Source organism: Mastigoproctus giganteus, chromosome 3 (genome assembly GCF_048544385.1).
Source record: "Mastigoproctus giganteus isolate SK-2022 chromosome 3, ASM4854438v1, whole genome shotgun sequence".
In the NCBI taxonomy this organism is placed as follows: domain Eukaryota; kingdom Metazoa; phylum Arthropoda; class Arachnida; order Uropygi; family Thelyphonidae; genus Mastigoproctus; species Mastigoproctus giganteus.
The window spans coordinates 118,530,834-118,545,625 of NC_143577.1; the positions used below are offsets into that span (position 1 = coordinate 118,530,834).

At 37.4% G+C, this 14,792-nt stretch overlaps 2 protein-coding genes across 3 annotated transcripts in view; both read right to left on the minus strand.

The window, feature by feature from the left end:
* The window catches only part of LOC150088245 (suppressor of lurcher protein 1-like), a 1,375,230-nt gene that overhangs the window by 1,120,810 nt on the left and 239,628 nt on the right, over positions 1-14,792 (minus strand). The gene's annotated exons all lie outside the window — the stretch shown is intronic.
* Positions 12,646-13,065, minus strand: LOC150088246 (zinc finger MYM-type protein 1-like). The gene has a single exon (XM_090370079.1). The coding sequence runs from the start codon at positions 13,063-13,065 to the stop codon at positions 12,646-12,648; it is 420 nt and encodes a 139-aa protein (XP_090226205.1).

The following is a 14,792-nucleotide window of genomic DNA, read 5'->3' on the forward strand; positions in this document are numbered from 1 at the left end:
AGCAAGAAGAATCCCATCAGCATTAAGCTTGCTCAATCCATTCAAAGCCTTAAACACCTCAATTAGATCACCTTGCAGGTGCTTAGTCTTCAGATGCTGCAATTTGTAGAACTGAAGTCTTTCTTCCGCTCATCAATCTCGTTGCCATTCTCTATACTCGTTCCAGCAGCCTCCAGACCTTCATGCAGTGCTCAAGATGTGGCCTGACCATTGCCTTATACAATGGGATAATCACCTTCTTTATCCCTGCTGGAAAAATTCCTGCATATCTTTGACAAAACCCCATGAGCTTTCTTGGCAGCCTGTCTGCATTGCTCAGAGAACTTCATATCCAACTTCACAATTACCTCCAGGTATTTTTAATTTTACACTATTCTGAGTGTAGTATTACACAGTTGGCGCGTTATTCTGGGGTTACTGCTACCCATATGCAGTACTTTGCATTTATCAATGTGAAAGTTCAATTTCCATTTCTCAGCTCATCTGACTAACTTTTATATATTCTGTTTCAGTAGCATGTTATCATTAATCACCCTGCCAATCTTTGTATCATCTGCAAACTTGTACATTAAGCCTGATGTGCCCTCATCAATATCATTGATAAATATAGAAAACAACAATGGGCCCAACACCAAAACCTCGAAAACTCCAATAATAAAATTAGTCATTGAAGAACAATGTCTATTGAATTACCACTCTTTCTTCTTCCACCCAACCATCCATCTATCCATAGCAGCAACTTGCCCTTAATGCCATTTTGCTCCAATTTGTACACCAGTCTTTCACGTGCAACAGTGTCGAAAGCTTTCCTGAAATCCGAGTATATGATATCAAAGTCTTTTTTTTTTTGTATCCGGTTCCTTTGTGACCACATCATAGTAACCAATCAAATTGGTCAAATAAGATTTCCCCTTAACAAATTCATGCTGTGTCAACTTTAACTGCAGTCTTGTCTAGATGATCTTTAACCAGTGGTTCCATTATTTTCCTTGAAACAAGTTAAGCTAACGGTCTGTAATTACTCGTGCCACCCTTTGATGACCCTTTGTGAACTGGGGATACATTTCCACATCTCCAGTCCGCGGGGACTTTCTCTGAATGCAAGGATGCTCTCATTTTTATGGCTAAGGGTTTGTTTACTTCCTTCGCTGTTTTCCTTAATATAATTGGATATATTCCATCCATCCATCCAAGTTGCCTTATTATTATTAATAGCTACATGGTGCAAGGAAGCCTGAGGCTTATGCTGCACCAGTCAAAAAAAAAAAAAAAATTCCCCCAGTTACCCTGTATGTGTGTGTGAGAGAGAGAGAGAGAGAGAGAGAGAGAGAGAGAGAGAGAGAGAGAGAGAGAGAGATCCAGCTCAAGACACTGGGTGTGCCAAGCCCATACTCACCACCAGATGTGTGAACCCCTGAGGTTTTTCTAACCTGTTAATGTTTGATAAACTTCCGGCATTCCCTTGCCCAAAGAATTCCTCATGTGTGAATGTAGATGCAAAATACTCAATCAGTTTGTAAGCAACCTGAGTAAAGCGATAAGCGAGATAATAAACATTAGCGCATTATGGTCTAAGTCACTGATTTGTCTAAAATACACAGCAGCATAAACAGTGTTTAATAGAAATGAACTAGCCATATACAGAGTAAATGAGTAAAACCATATGAGAATAAATTTCAGTGCATATGCTAATCAGAAATTGTAGTTAATATAACTAACAAAATGTAAGGTATAAAGAACTAGCGATTAGTACATGTTCCAAGTGTTTGTATACGCATTTACTGTATAAACACCGAGTAGTGTTTACACTACTGAGTATAAAAACTCAGTAGTGTAAACATTTATACTCAGTAGTACTTAAATTATTAATTATTTATTTTTTATCACAAACACTATTCTGATCCAAAGAAACGGGTGAGAATGCAAATCTTATAAGTTGAATAAAAACTACAATGGTTTTATTCAGATATAAAGCTATATGAGAGCTAGCTAGCCAATCACACAGAGAGAGAGAGAGAGAGATAAACAACAGAAAAAATATAAATTCTAACAAAGATACAATCCAGTAACGGCCTCTATAAACATTTAGAACCGATTTTCTGTGTCCTTAGGCTGGTTTGTTCCTTTGAAAAGCGGAATGATCGAGAAGAATAATTCTATACTTCTACCAGCGACCGACTAATTCAGCCTCGCTTGAAAACGCCTGAATAAGTTCCTTACATTATAAATTGGATTCGAAACTGAATCTTTCAAAATATTGTCAATGCCACAGCTACTATTCGACCTGAGAAACACCAAAACATGTCTGAATTTAGAGCTGAAATCAATAATAGAATAGCAATACTTATGTTAACAGAATTTACAATATCGAAGTGTAACACGCATTAATAATATCTAGAGGAATTAAAGTAATGCAAAGCCTCCAAATAATCATATTCTGTTTAATAGATTAAGGATTCAAAACGCAAGTTAAAAACCTTATTCTCGCTTTTGGAACTGGTGCGTCCGTCCATTATTTTGCAGAATCAGTGGACTTGGAGAGTGCTTATGCACAGCGTTTTGTGTTCATTTCGCACTGCGATTACTGATGACCTCCTTGGAAAAGAATTGTAGCATTCCCTTCATGTCAGCTAAGCTTTGGGTTCTAGACTACTTGCTATTCTTCAGCTCTGGGATGCTAAGTAGACTGTCATTAGTGCTGCAAACATGTGCCTCTAGTAGAGTTCTAGACTGGGAGGACATAGGAGCATCCTCTTTTAATCGCTTTTCCCGTGCATGACATTAAATGCTTACATAGGAGGTTAATGTATTTGGCTGCTACTTTCCTCGCTGCCAGCCGGTCTAGTGGGCTCACAAGATTCAGTGCACTCTCCGGAAAATAAGGTACATGTTAATGTAATGGGTTCTTGAGTAAAGGTGGACTTGCTTGCAGTACAAGGGAAAAATGAATTTTATTCCCTAAACTGGCAAGCAAGAGGCTTTCGTTAAAATGTACGCGTTAATATCGCCCTTAGGAAATCAATTTTGTTTATTTTCACTACCGCGTGAAAAATAAGGAAGAATATACTGTATAATTCAATTAATTGCAATAAAAATTTAGTTTGGATGTTGCGTATAAGATACGACTTAAATCTGGAATCTCACATTGCTCTCTTGTAATTAATTATTTAATTTTATATTATAAATAATCAATTTTCTAATAATAACCTAAAAAGCTAACTTTATTTCAGAAATTCCAATTCAGATACAAAATTAAATAAAAAGCTAGTGAGTATTATTAACACTCGTATTAGAATGGTTGATGCAATGAAGCTAGTTGGTTTGTTTGATTTATTGGCGCAAGGGCTACTAAGGCCATAATGCACTTATTACAATCTTAGTTGATAGATCAGGTATATTAAACAAGTGGATTCAGATGAGATTATATTTGTTTATCATTTTCAGGAAAGCAAAAAGATCATTAATATTTCGTCGGTCTTCGAGGATCTGCTGTAAAATAAGTTAGAGGAATATAGATGCGGAGAGAAAGCTATTTTCGTTCTCTCAAGTATAATGGCCATTCAATGATCAGGTGAGTTGTGTTTGACAGTTGCTGCATGGTGGAGGCTCATCCCGTGTGAGTAGGTATTTATGAGTTAGGTGGGTCTGTCCAATCCGAATTCTAGAAAAGTACGGCTTCTTCCTTCCTATTCCCTCTTAGGCTTCAAAACCACTGTTTGTGATCATTTTTAATGATCCCAAGATCATTAAACGGTTTATTGCTTTTGTTCTCCTGCGAAATGGATAGCCATTTTTTGATACCAGTACATTGTATGCCTCCGTAGCCAAGTGGTCAGGAGCAGGAGTGCAGTAGCATACGCTCTTTGAGTAGACCGGGGTTCAAGTCCCTGACTGCTGAATACGGTCGATCTGCCAACCAGCACTGGACCAGCGTGGCAGATTATGGTCCATTTCCCTCAGCATGAATTGTTGAGGAGGTTTCCATCCTGCAGTGGGTTGATAATGGCTGCACTTTACTTTTTTTTTTGCATTGTATGTGTTTGTAATCGGTTTAAGGTACCCGAATGTCTGATGTTATGTGACATTCTTGGCAGTAAAGTCCGCTTGTTCGTTTCGTTTCCTGTGATTCCAGAATGTCCAGGTATCCACAAAAGAAGGGTAAGTTTTGCAAGAAGCTGTACTAACTTTATTCGAATTTGTTGTAGTAAGGGATGACCAGAAGGAAGTTGGCACTGAAGCGCGGATACAGTGCTTAAGGAATCTGTATAGATAATGGTTTGAGGGTTTAAAGAGTGCTTTAAATTTTTACATATGAAGCGACGAGTGGCCATTACACTTCTTCAGGCTAGCTTTTTCACGGAAAACCCATTCCATGTAGCTCCGTACATCCTTAATGGCTGCGCTTAAGGACACACCCGTGGACATCTGTACATCCAACGTAATGTCCGTTAGGGATTTCACTCGGTCTGCTTATAAAACGTTTTTCGGTGGACTGGCGATTTTTACCAATATGTTTATTATTTATTTTATTTATAGCCTAACTTACTATTTCGCACACCTTACTCTCCATCGTTCTGCCATCATTTCACTACATTGCCTATGGTTAACTGCGAAGTTCAACCGTGTGGCTGTCGTACGCAATGACATATTTCTGTTACGTATACCACCACGACTGAGCCATATATGTAAGCAGCTTGCCACTGTTTTTTCTCGCTATCTGCTATATTTCTGCTGTTGCCTGCACACTTTAGCATTAGCAAATGATGCAATAAAGCAAGCTTATACAACAACAACAAAAAATACACTTCCCATTTCACCTGTTTATTCGTTTTATTGGAGTGAATAAAGGTTAGGTGAAATGGGAAGGCTATGAATAAAGGGAATAAATGGAGGGATAATTTGCCTATTTTAATAAAAATGGTTGAACCAAATAAAAAAAAAAATTGAAGAAACCTAAGGCTGGCGAATAAAGAAGCAATCCACCAAATCATAAATGGCCAATACCAAAAGGAGCACCTGAAATTCCGGCTATCATTAGAACAACATAAGCACTTCAAACTTAATAGTCAAATCGCAGATACCTCTAATACGGCCATAATTAAAGAATATTGATTTTTCCAACAGCTGTTTGGGATTCCCAAGTATCAATTTCCAAAGGCGTACCTCAAGGTGTTGTGCTATGTAACGCAATCTTCACAGTGGCACTACAGCGTTCCCTCGAAATAAATCTAATATCGTCAGTTATGCAGATAGCGTGAAAATCCTCAGCTCCATTAAACATAACGAGGACCTTTTTGTTACTATAATACAAGAAACAAATAGTCTCACCGTCAGCTTAGTGGAGTATCTAAATAAAACCTGAATCGTCACGCCAATAAGTCAGCTTACCTCACTTTTCTCTTCAAAAGACACCACATCACATTTTTAAATTCAGGATAAGCCAATACTACGAATTGCATTGTATAAGGGCTTGGTTATCCTTGACTCTCACTTAAATTTAAATCAATAGAAGCATATGAATCGCTAAACAAAAAACAGCAATAAAATAATTATTAATCACATCCAGCGCATCTACTCCTAACATACGGTTGATGTGGGACATGGTGGGGTGCTCCATGATCCTCATTCAAGAAATTTCTTGCTGTAGAATATTGAATCTTTAGATGGCAAAAACGGAAACTCGAGTGTCCCTTCCCAATCTCAAGAGCCAATCTACAAAATAATCTTCAAATTAATCCCCACTGCAAACAAGAATCAAAGAAGTTAACATCAGTCTACTGGAAAAACTGGTGAAGCAGGCCGATTATCGCTCAGATAATCAACATGTTATCACCAAAGTTCCTTTCAGAGACATGTAGTCGCTTACTTTTAAGAACATATCTCGCTATAATTCACCAGATAGACTGGCTGATCTCCAACTCAGCACTTCAAATTTGATTATCCTCAGCACCTAAATAGCAAAATCTATCGACAGGAAATTTTTAGCCTGCTGTGCATCCTATGAAAATGCACCTCATCGGATGAAGTACTAGTTGGAACTCGAAACATCCCATAATCCAGCACGCCAGCGAAACTTCAATTTCGTTAAAGCCATCTTAATCAACTGTTTCGCAGATAACTTGCTACCCCTATCCGGGTCGTCAAGGTCTTGTCTATACGTTTACAGCAGTAAATTTATTTATTTATTTACCTGACGCAGCTAAATAAATGTATAGAGTGCAGAATTAGCAACCATAAAAACTATTCATGTGCTCTTTAAAATGGTACGTCTGCTAGCCTAATCGAAAGGTTCTTTAATCGAATAGGTGGCGTATTAAATCATCACTTCGTTAAATTTAGATCAGCTTAAATAAAATCATATCCCATACTTCTCTTTTATTTTTAATTAAGATCCAAAGACGCACAAAAATACAAAAGTATTCTACTGATTGGAATTGGACACGATGAACAACGCAATGAAAAGTGAATATGCACACGTGCGCAGTGCCAAAGGAAGCTGCAAACTAGTAATGGTTAATACATTATTTTCAAAATTAAGAAAACTGTTACTTCCTCGTGTGTGTTTCCAGAGGGAATTATGCTACTTTGGCAAATACCTTTTCTCGGATAATAAGAATAATAGTTTTGTTCTCAACTTAATTTATATTCTCTCAGAACGGTGACTGTTCTAAACAGCGTTTAAAAACAGTACGCGAGAAAATTAAACTAGTCCATGTAATGAATATTCTAAAGTAAACCAAGGTTCTCTCAAAGCTACTCTGATACTATTCTTAACATTAAGGGGAATAAAAAAAAAAAACTAAACGAACTTCCGTTGCAAATATGGTGGTTCATTTTTTCCCCTCTTCTTTCGTTTGCCATCGTGCAGCAATATAACATCTGGCTGTATCATCGTCCCGTGATCTCGTTGCCCATTATACTCACAATAATGAACAGCGATTACTACCCACACGCAACCTTAAAATTACTGGCCTGGCTTCAAGAACTCTTTAGAACTCATACAGCAACAAGAGAAGAATGCCGTTCGGCTGGATGAACGGCAAAACTGATACTTGTTATAACAAAGTTGCTGCGAAGAAAAAAAAAAAAAAAACCTCCCTCACAGTTTAGCATTTCTAATACGCATTAAAGGAAAAACCATAACAAATGTGTGTTTTTTTGGTGGAAATTTAGGATGTTGAAAACAAAAGAGGCCATTACGTTGTGATCCTTTTAAAGGAGAGTGAGGATAATGCGAACCTTGAGGGAGTAACCAGTAAATATTCAGATGGCGATGTCACTATCTCTATTTAGGCGACTTAGTATATAATTTTTTTTTCCCTAATTCATTATATCATTCAGATTTTATCCTCTCAAGGAGCATACAAAATCCATTTTTTTTTTATGTCTAAATTTTAAAGTTCAAACTTTCCGTAATTCCTTTTCTGGACAGTGTTCTAAACCAAACGCAGAATTGCTTTAATGAAATTACAGCTTGCGAGTTCATGGCAATTTTTCCGTACTGACTGTTTAACTCCCTCTTTTTTTTGTATTGAGCATATACAAGGTGAATGATGTAGGCCTTATCGCATAAAATCACATTAGGAGATTTATTTTTGGACCGATCTCGTTCAAATCTAACCGACGAGATCGATTCTCTCGATCTCGTCAGTTAGATTTGAACTTGAGCTTCACAAACTTGGCTTCTGATTTAGCTGCTAACTTTCCACGAAACCTCTGTTTTAAGTAATTCATATTGCCAATTGTATAATTACTTGTCTTTTAAAGTAAACTAAGGAGGCTTGCGAGACCGTTTTTCAGAGGAAAAAATACATTTTATTAGGAGCATGTAATACAATGAACTGCGAACCATTTTGCAGATTATCCAAATAGGCAGAATGAAGTTTCTATGAAAGGGGAGGTCTTGTTCAGGAAAAGGGTAAAATAATGCAGAGAATATATACGCTTACAGTTTTATTTATGTTGTATTGTGCAGTGTAATAAAATTTCACAACGTAATCCTCAAAAAAAAAAAAGAAAAATAAGAAACTGAATTAAAATGTAGACAGCATTTCTTAATATAAGTTTTGTTGTACTCAAGGCCGAATTTACTGGAGTGCAGTGGCTCGATTTGCCCATGACTAGTGGCAACAGCGCCAATACTGTGGTGTAAGGACCCGTCCTTACATTAATTAATAAAAATGGTTAAATATTATGAGAATTTAACTGTAGTACGAATAGTGGTTTTCTGGTACAAACAACATGGATTAAGAAACACTGGAATTCAAAAATACCTTCCAGTCACTCTCTGTTTAGTAGTAGCTTGTTTGTATAGAAGTTCTTTGACGAGTGAGTGAAAGTAATATACCATGACAAATCCCCCATTAAGACAAAGGCAGATGCACCATAGAAAGGGCCAAGAGTGCTTAAGCTGGCCCTCTTAAAGATTTCACGGTGAAACGCTATTAGAGGTAGGCGACGTCACCAGGTGTGCGCGCGTGAGGTCACGGGAGGAGCTGTGACGCTTCTCAGTTGACCTGAACTTCCGCTTCTCTTTCTGGATTGTTCTGGTATGTTCGAGGTCCACGGAAGTTGGGGCACAAAGAATAAAGAAGACCCGCCCACGGAAGAGGAGAGGAGACAAATGAGAACACAGGAAAAAGGATGTGCAGATCTCCTATTGGCCAGGAAGAAAATAGAGGGAATTTTGAGAGGGAGATTCTGAAAAGGTTTTCGAGGCATTCTGGAAAAGTTTTCGTGAGATTCGGAAGAAGTTTTCGGAGGAGTCGGAAGAAGTTTTCGGAGCGGTCTGGAGGATGATTTGAATGAGTTGGAGAACGATACAAAGCAGAGCGGTAGTCTAATTTGGGTGATAGCTGCAGCCCTGAGGTAGATGGAAGCAGTGATAGAAATTCTGCGTATCCCGACAGCCCGTAGGAATGTTCACCTGTAAACATGGAAGCCGTAGTGAGGAAGAAGGAAGAATCACACCCTGAGAATTATATAGGCAAAGTCAGTCGAATGAGTGGTCGAACCATTGACCTACTCGAAAACCCCTCTATCCACGGAAGAAGAAATGCTGACCGATAAAGAGTATGCGACACTGATTGATTCCAGCCGTACAGTATCCGGTAGGGAAACACCGTAATCACCGAGATCCTCAAATGAGCGCCCCCGCATTCCAGTACCTGAATGACCGATATGAAAGGAAGCCGAGCAGAGAGGGAAGTTCCAGGCCTAACACGTAAGTGCTAGAGAGTTTACCAACATAGGTGTACTTAATTTATTAAGGAGAGGACTTTAAGATAACTAGACATATATGGTTAAGGAGGGAGGTTTAAGTAATGAATATATGAATAAAAGTGTTAGGTATTTAAGACGGACGTAGCCTATAATTTGAAGTGAAGCTCCTCATATTAATGCTTGCTGGAAGGAGAGGGTATAATAGATAACTAAGAATTGTTTAAAGTTGGGAAAGGTTTTTATAATATGTATGAAATTGAAGGTTGAAATTTCAATTTATTATGAGTTGATTTGTGGAGAGTATTTCTGATTTGAGTAGGGGCTAATTAATAAGTGATATATAAAGGTATAGAGGATTAACTGTTCAGAAGGGTAATGTTAAATTGAATTGATTAATATTTCCTGTTGACCTGATTGCAGAAAGGGTGTCTAATTGAATAAATGCAATTTTTTTACAAATTGAGACACGAACTCTGAAGGTTTTTGTGAGCCAGTTCATTGGCTGGTAGTTGTTGGTTTATTATACAGACTGTTCAGAAGAAGAGTGGGAAGAATCTATGTAAAGTGTATGACACGACCTATTGAAGTCCCTGTAAAGAACATGAAGAGACACCATGACATAATGAATAATAATGTGTATTAGAGTAGAATATCTGATGATGAAACAATTGAGTTTGAACAAGATATTTACACATATAAAGGTTAATGAATTAACAAGTCACCAGCCAAATATAGTTTGACCAAACACTATTGCTAATTTCTGTATGATATGTTAATAAACATTGTTTTATTTTACATTCATGTGTTGGAGTCTGTCATTCCGAAACTCAGCCAATCCTGTGGAGAAATACTTAAATTAATTAAGGTCCCCTACGAGTCAGGTAATCTTCTGAGAACAAACAAGTCAGATGCTAAGTGGGAGGATTGTACTACGGGGATATACATATAAAAAAGGGGATAAATTACAATAATTAAAATATAAAGAAAATTAGGGCAACCAAGAAGAACAATAATACACCAGCCCCACAATAAAACCCGCCCAACCCCCACAGTGGTCTTTGTTAGTACGCAGGTAGCTCTGAGTCGTATGGCACAAGCGAAATAAGGTTATACATGAAAATAACAAAGCAGTTTAATTAATTACGTAATACATGCGTGTAATTGCATTCCAAAAAGTTTTGAACGAGAATTTGGTGCTTCCTGAAAGAGATCAGACTGTCCAAATAAGGATCGCTACTACTGCTGTGACACAAAGAATTCGCAGAACCTGCACCATGGGTATTTGAAAAAGTTCTCTGTATTATTACGTGTCCTTGATAAAAGTTTAATTATATCGTTGTTGACTTTAAGATACACTTGCCTCTTAGAGATGCCACAAAGGATCACTTGAAATGCGTAAGTTAACTGTGTGTTGATTAACTCTGATAAAATAAAAACAATCGAACTTCCCAGTTCATGCAGTTAAATGGTCGAATACTTGAACTATATATAACTGCAGTGACTTGTTCAGTAAAATGTCCAGTACGGAACGACATGTGATACAGTGGTATTCAACTTTTGTTTCCTGCTAACGTACCACTACCAATTTTCTCGAAGCATTTCACCCATATGGTATCTTTTTTTTTACTAAATATATAATTCAGAGTAGATTTGGAGATGACAGCTGTTTGTAATACCAATTACGACTGAAGAATTAAACTTGAAGCCATAATTAATAGAAATAAATTATAATATAGAAAATAAAAGTTTACAGAAAATAGATAAAGTTCATAGATATATTTTCTATAAAACCAATTTTCATAGACCACGAGATAGCGCGAGAGCTTACGAGCTTTCACGGTGGCACTGTAATGGATAAGCACAGTCATTGCCGGATTAAAGCAACTGTAGGCCCTGGGCCAGGAAACCAAATGTTTCCTAGCCCAGGGGCTACAGTTTTTCTCATGATCATGAGAAAAAAACCTAGTTGTATTCTTTATATACTCAATGAAAGTAGAATATTGCTGAAATTTTAGATAAAAATATTGTTTATAAAATTATAACCTTTAATAAGTTTACAAAAGTATGGAATTAATGGAGATGTTCACACAGAATATTCATAGGTGAATCATGGCTACGTTACACAATATACAAAGCCCGAATAGTTTCTTTCGAGCTTTTTAGTATGCAAACTTATCAATTATATCATTAAAATCAGTAAGTCGCAGTTTATCATTTTCTATTCAGAGAATGCTTAGATCAGACAACCGACATTGGGACCTTGTTGACCGTAGATCATTGTTTTTCCTTTTTAGTCTAGAAAATGATCTTTCGCCAGTACAGTTATTAACCATTAAACACAAGAACAATCTGAAAATTGTTTCCACATTTGGAAAAGGTGTCCGAATTTTCTTCTTTATTATTTGATACATATCTTGGTGGCTGAAATTTTCTTTTTCAGGGTGAGCTTGTTTGACGTACAGGTGGAAGTGCAAGAGTTCATCGACTAGACTAAGGTCAACATCCTTTGAATACTCTTGCATCAACATCTCGACGCCAGTGTGAATCTGTTCCTTGGTTGCTTGCAGGTTCACCAAAAATGAAAAATTACTAGCTACACTCCTATATACTGTTGCACTTCTATCTAGGTTTGCGTCAAGAGTATCATGCCAGGGATAAATGAATTTACCCTAAACTTGTCTCTTGGAGAAAGTTTTTCTAAGGCTTCGGGTGCTGTCCAACCATTGGTTTTTTTTTTTTTTTTTCGTACTCTCTGCCTTCTTTTGACAGTTTTTTACTTGCTTGCTGTCCAATTTCATAAAAAGTTATCCCCAGTGTTTGATGCGAACTGCAATAGTGAGCTGTACATATTTACACACGTGCTCAATGAAATTTGCGAACTTTGGAGTGCCTTGTTAACTTTATGAAATTGATCTAGCAAATGTGTCCAAGGGTGATGCAGAAAATGGAAGAATTTGAATTCATTTTCATGCTTCATTTATCAGACAGAAGATGGGAGGCTCACGCCAAAGCTACTGCAACAATAATAGCATAACTTTCGCTAATAGTTGCAGTAGCTTCGGCGTGAGCCTCCCATCTTCTGTCTAATAAATGTTTAGGAACTTTTGCCTCAGGAGGCAAGAATTTTTTTAGCACTGCACATCTTTTTGTAGAAGCTGAGAAAAAAACAATAAAGTTCATTTATTGTGCCAAAAAAATTTACTGCATCCAGGCAAGAGTCAACTTCGGTTCGTCCAACTAGATTTAAGGAATATCCAGGGCATGGAATAAACTTTGCAAACTTGTTCCTTTCCAGAACCTTTTGGTTGAACACCGTTATACTTTCCAGCCATATTAGCTGCATTGTCATATGATTGTCCTCTACATTTACTGAAATCTTTTTCAAGTTCACTGAAGTAGTTCAGTATCAGCTCAGTCATATTTTCACCGGTGTGATCCATCACTAGGAGAAACATATCTAAAAATGACAGTAAGTTGATCAACATGGGAAACATCAGGGGTTGAATCGACAGATAAACTAAAATAACCTGCTAGTTTGATGTCACTCAGTATTGATTCTCGAACTTTATTAGCCATCAACTGGATATCCTCTTCACATATGGTTTTGGATACGTACGATGGCTGACCAGAGCCTTTACCTCCATACTGATTTATGTGAGTACGCAGGAAAGGATCAGATTTGGCAATTAATTCAAAAAATTTACCATCGTTTGGTGAACCAAATGTTTCATCATCTCCCCTAAATGTCAAGCCACGTTTTGCCACTGCAATAACTTGCTGAAGTACGTGCCTCCAGTAATCCTGCTCTGCTTTGATTCGCTCTTCGAGTTTTGATGTGAGCATTTGACCACGCTTTCTTGTTAAGTATGTTAGCATAGAGTTAATGATTTTTAGAATTTCCGTTGGTTTGAACAAGATAAGCGTAAATGCCAATCATAGAATCCAGTAAAAGCTAAAACTGTAGTGGAAGTAGTTTGGTTAGAGAAAAGTTAGCACACAAAACAGTAGACTTTTCCTTTTGCGGAAGAATACACTGGCCATTCTCGACGGTAGGTTTCCCCATTTACTTTGGTGTAATGGAATAAATTCTTTGAACAGAACCGGGATTGGTTTTTGTATGATCGCTTTGAATTGGTAAAAGGTCCATCTTAGTGCTGACATTCCGATGGACCTTTCTCAATCCAGAATGACATTTCCTGGTTATTCAGTGTGGTCCATAAACCTACGTCATCGTCTCTGAAATCAATAGTAGCATGAACAGTTGGTATTTTTGTGTCTGCAATGTAAGGGCTTTCGCTGAGATCATTTGCTTTGTTTTCCATGTCTTTAAGACGGCAATGAGCTTGAACTGCTTCTTTTGGTGTAACTATCTCGTGACATGTTCCTTCAGCGCCTTGTGTTAATTCTTTGGCTATAGGTCCTGTCACTTTATTGTCACTTTCTCCAGAAGTAGGCTGTGTTTTGCATATAAACTGGTTGTTCTTCAGTCTGCTTAGTATAGTCTACTTGATTTTCTTCTGTTTGTAAACAAGAATGTTCTGTATCTGAGGGATTATTTAGGGCTGTTTCGGCCTGCTGTACAAAGCCATATGACGTGGTTGGCTTTAAACGCTTGAGTATTTCCTTCTGTTCTTTTTGTTGCTTTCGTTTATTAGCACTACTTTCGATATCGCTTATTATTTTCACAAAAAGTAAAAATTAAATATTGTGATTCACAATGATATAAAAGAATCCTCACTTGTTCTCAAAAGGCACACTATAATGATAGGCAGTGATCTGAACACGTGTATTGCTTCATAGTTAACTTGATCATTTGATTCTGAGTAGCTTTAAAGCCTCCACAAACTTTACTAAACAGTAAGTACGCACTTGTGTTAACTGTTATAAATTCATACGTCACGTGTTTAATGTTACTAAGCAACTGGACCTAGATAGTAAAATCAAGGATTCAAGGGCGAGTGCCTTCGGCACTCCCATCAATGTGTTCTTGAATTTTGGATTTTTGCTTAGGCGCGCCCCAGATTTTTATCGTTACAAATGAAATAAAATTAATGGTAATTTTTTTAAATTTTTTTGGCAGGAGGCTGAGGCCCCTTAGATTAGGAGGCCCTGGGCTGTAGCCCGCTCAGCTAATATGTAAATCCGGCACTGAGCACAGTTGGCTGGAATAATTTCTTCGGTTATCCTCCATGTTATAACAGGCAATCCTATGCACATGGCCAGTTAGGGTGCAAATGTGAAGAATTTGTGTCACGCCATAGTATGATACTTTCTAAAATTTCCACATATTTTTGTTTGGATACAGTCGTCTTAGTAGCATGCGTGAAGTATTTTACAGTTATAATCATCAAAAGCGGCAGTCACGAAAAAATAAAAGGGTTTCGGTTGTCCTTTTAGCAACCAACTTTTGTTTAATTAAGCTACACATTTTAAATAATCGTATATGGGGGCACTTCAGACCAGTTGGCGCCAGTGTATTACGTCTGCAAGCGTGTTCACGAGATGATTTACATCGTGTAAGCTAAAAATCGAAAATACTTACATCAGGTAATAAATACACCCCAATTAAA

Coding starts and splice junctions, on each gene's coding strand:
- LOC150088246 (XM_090370079.1), bottom strand. CDS start 13,065: ATGCTCACATCAAAACTCGAAGAGCGAATCAAAGCAGAGCAGGATTAC.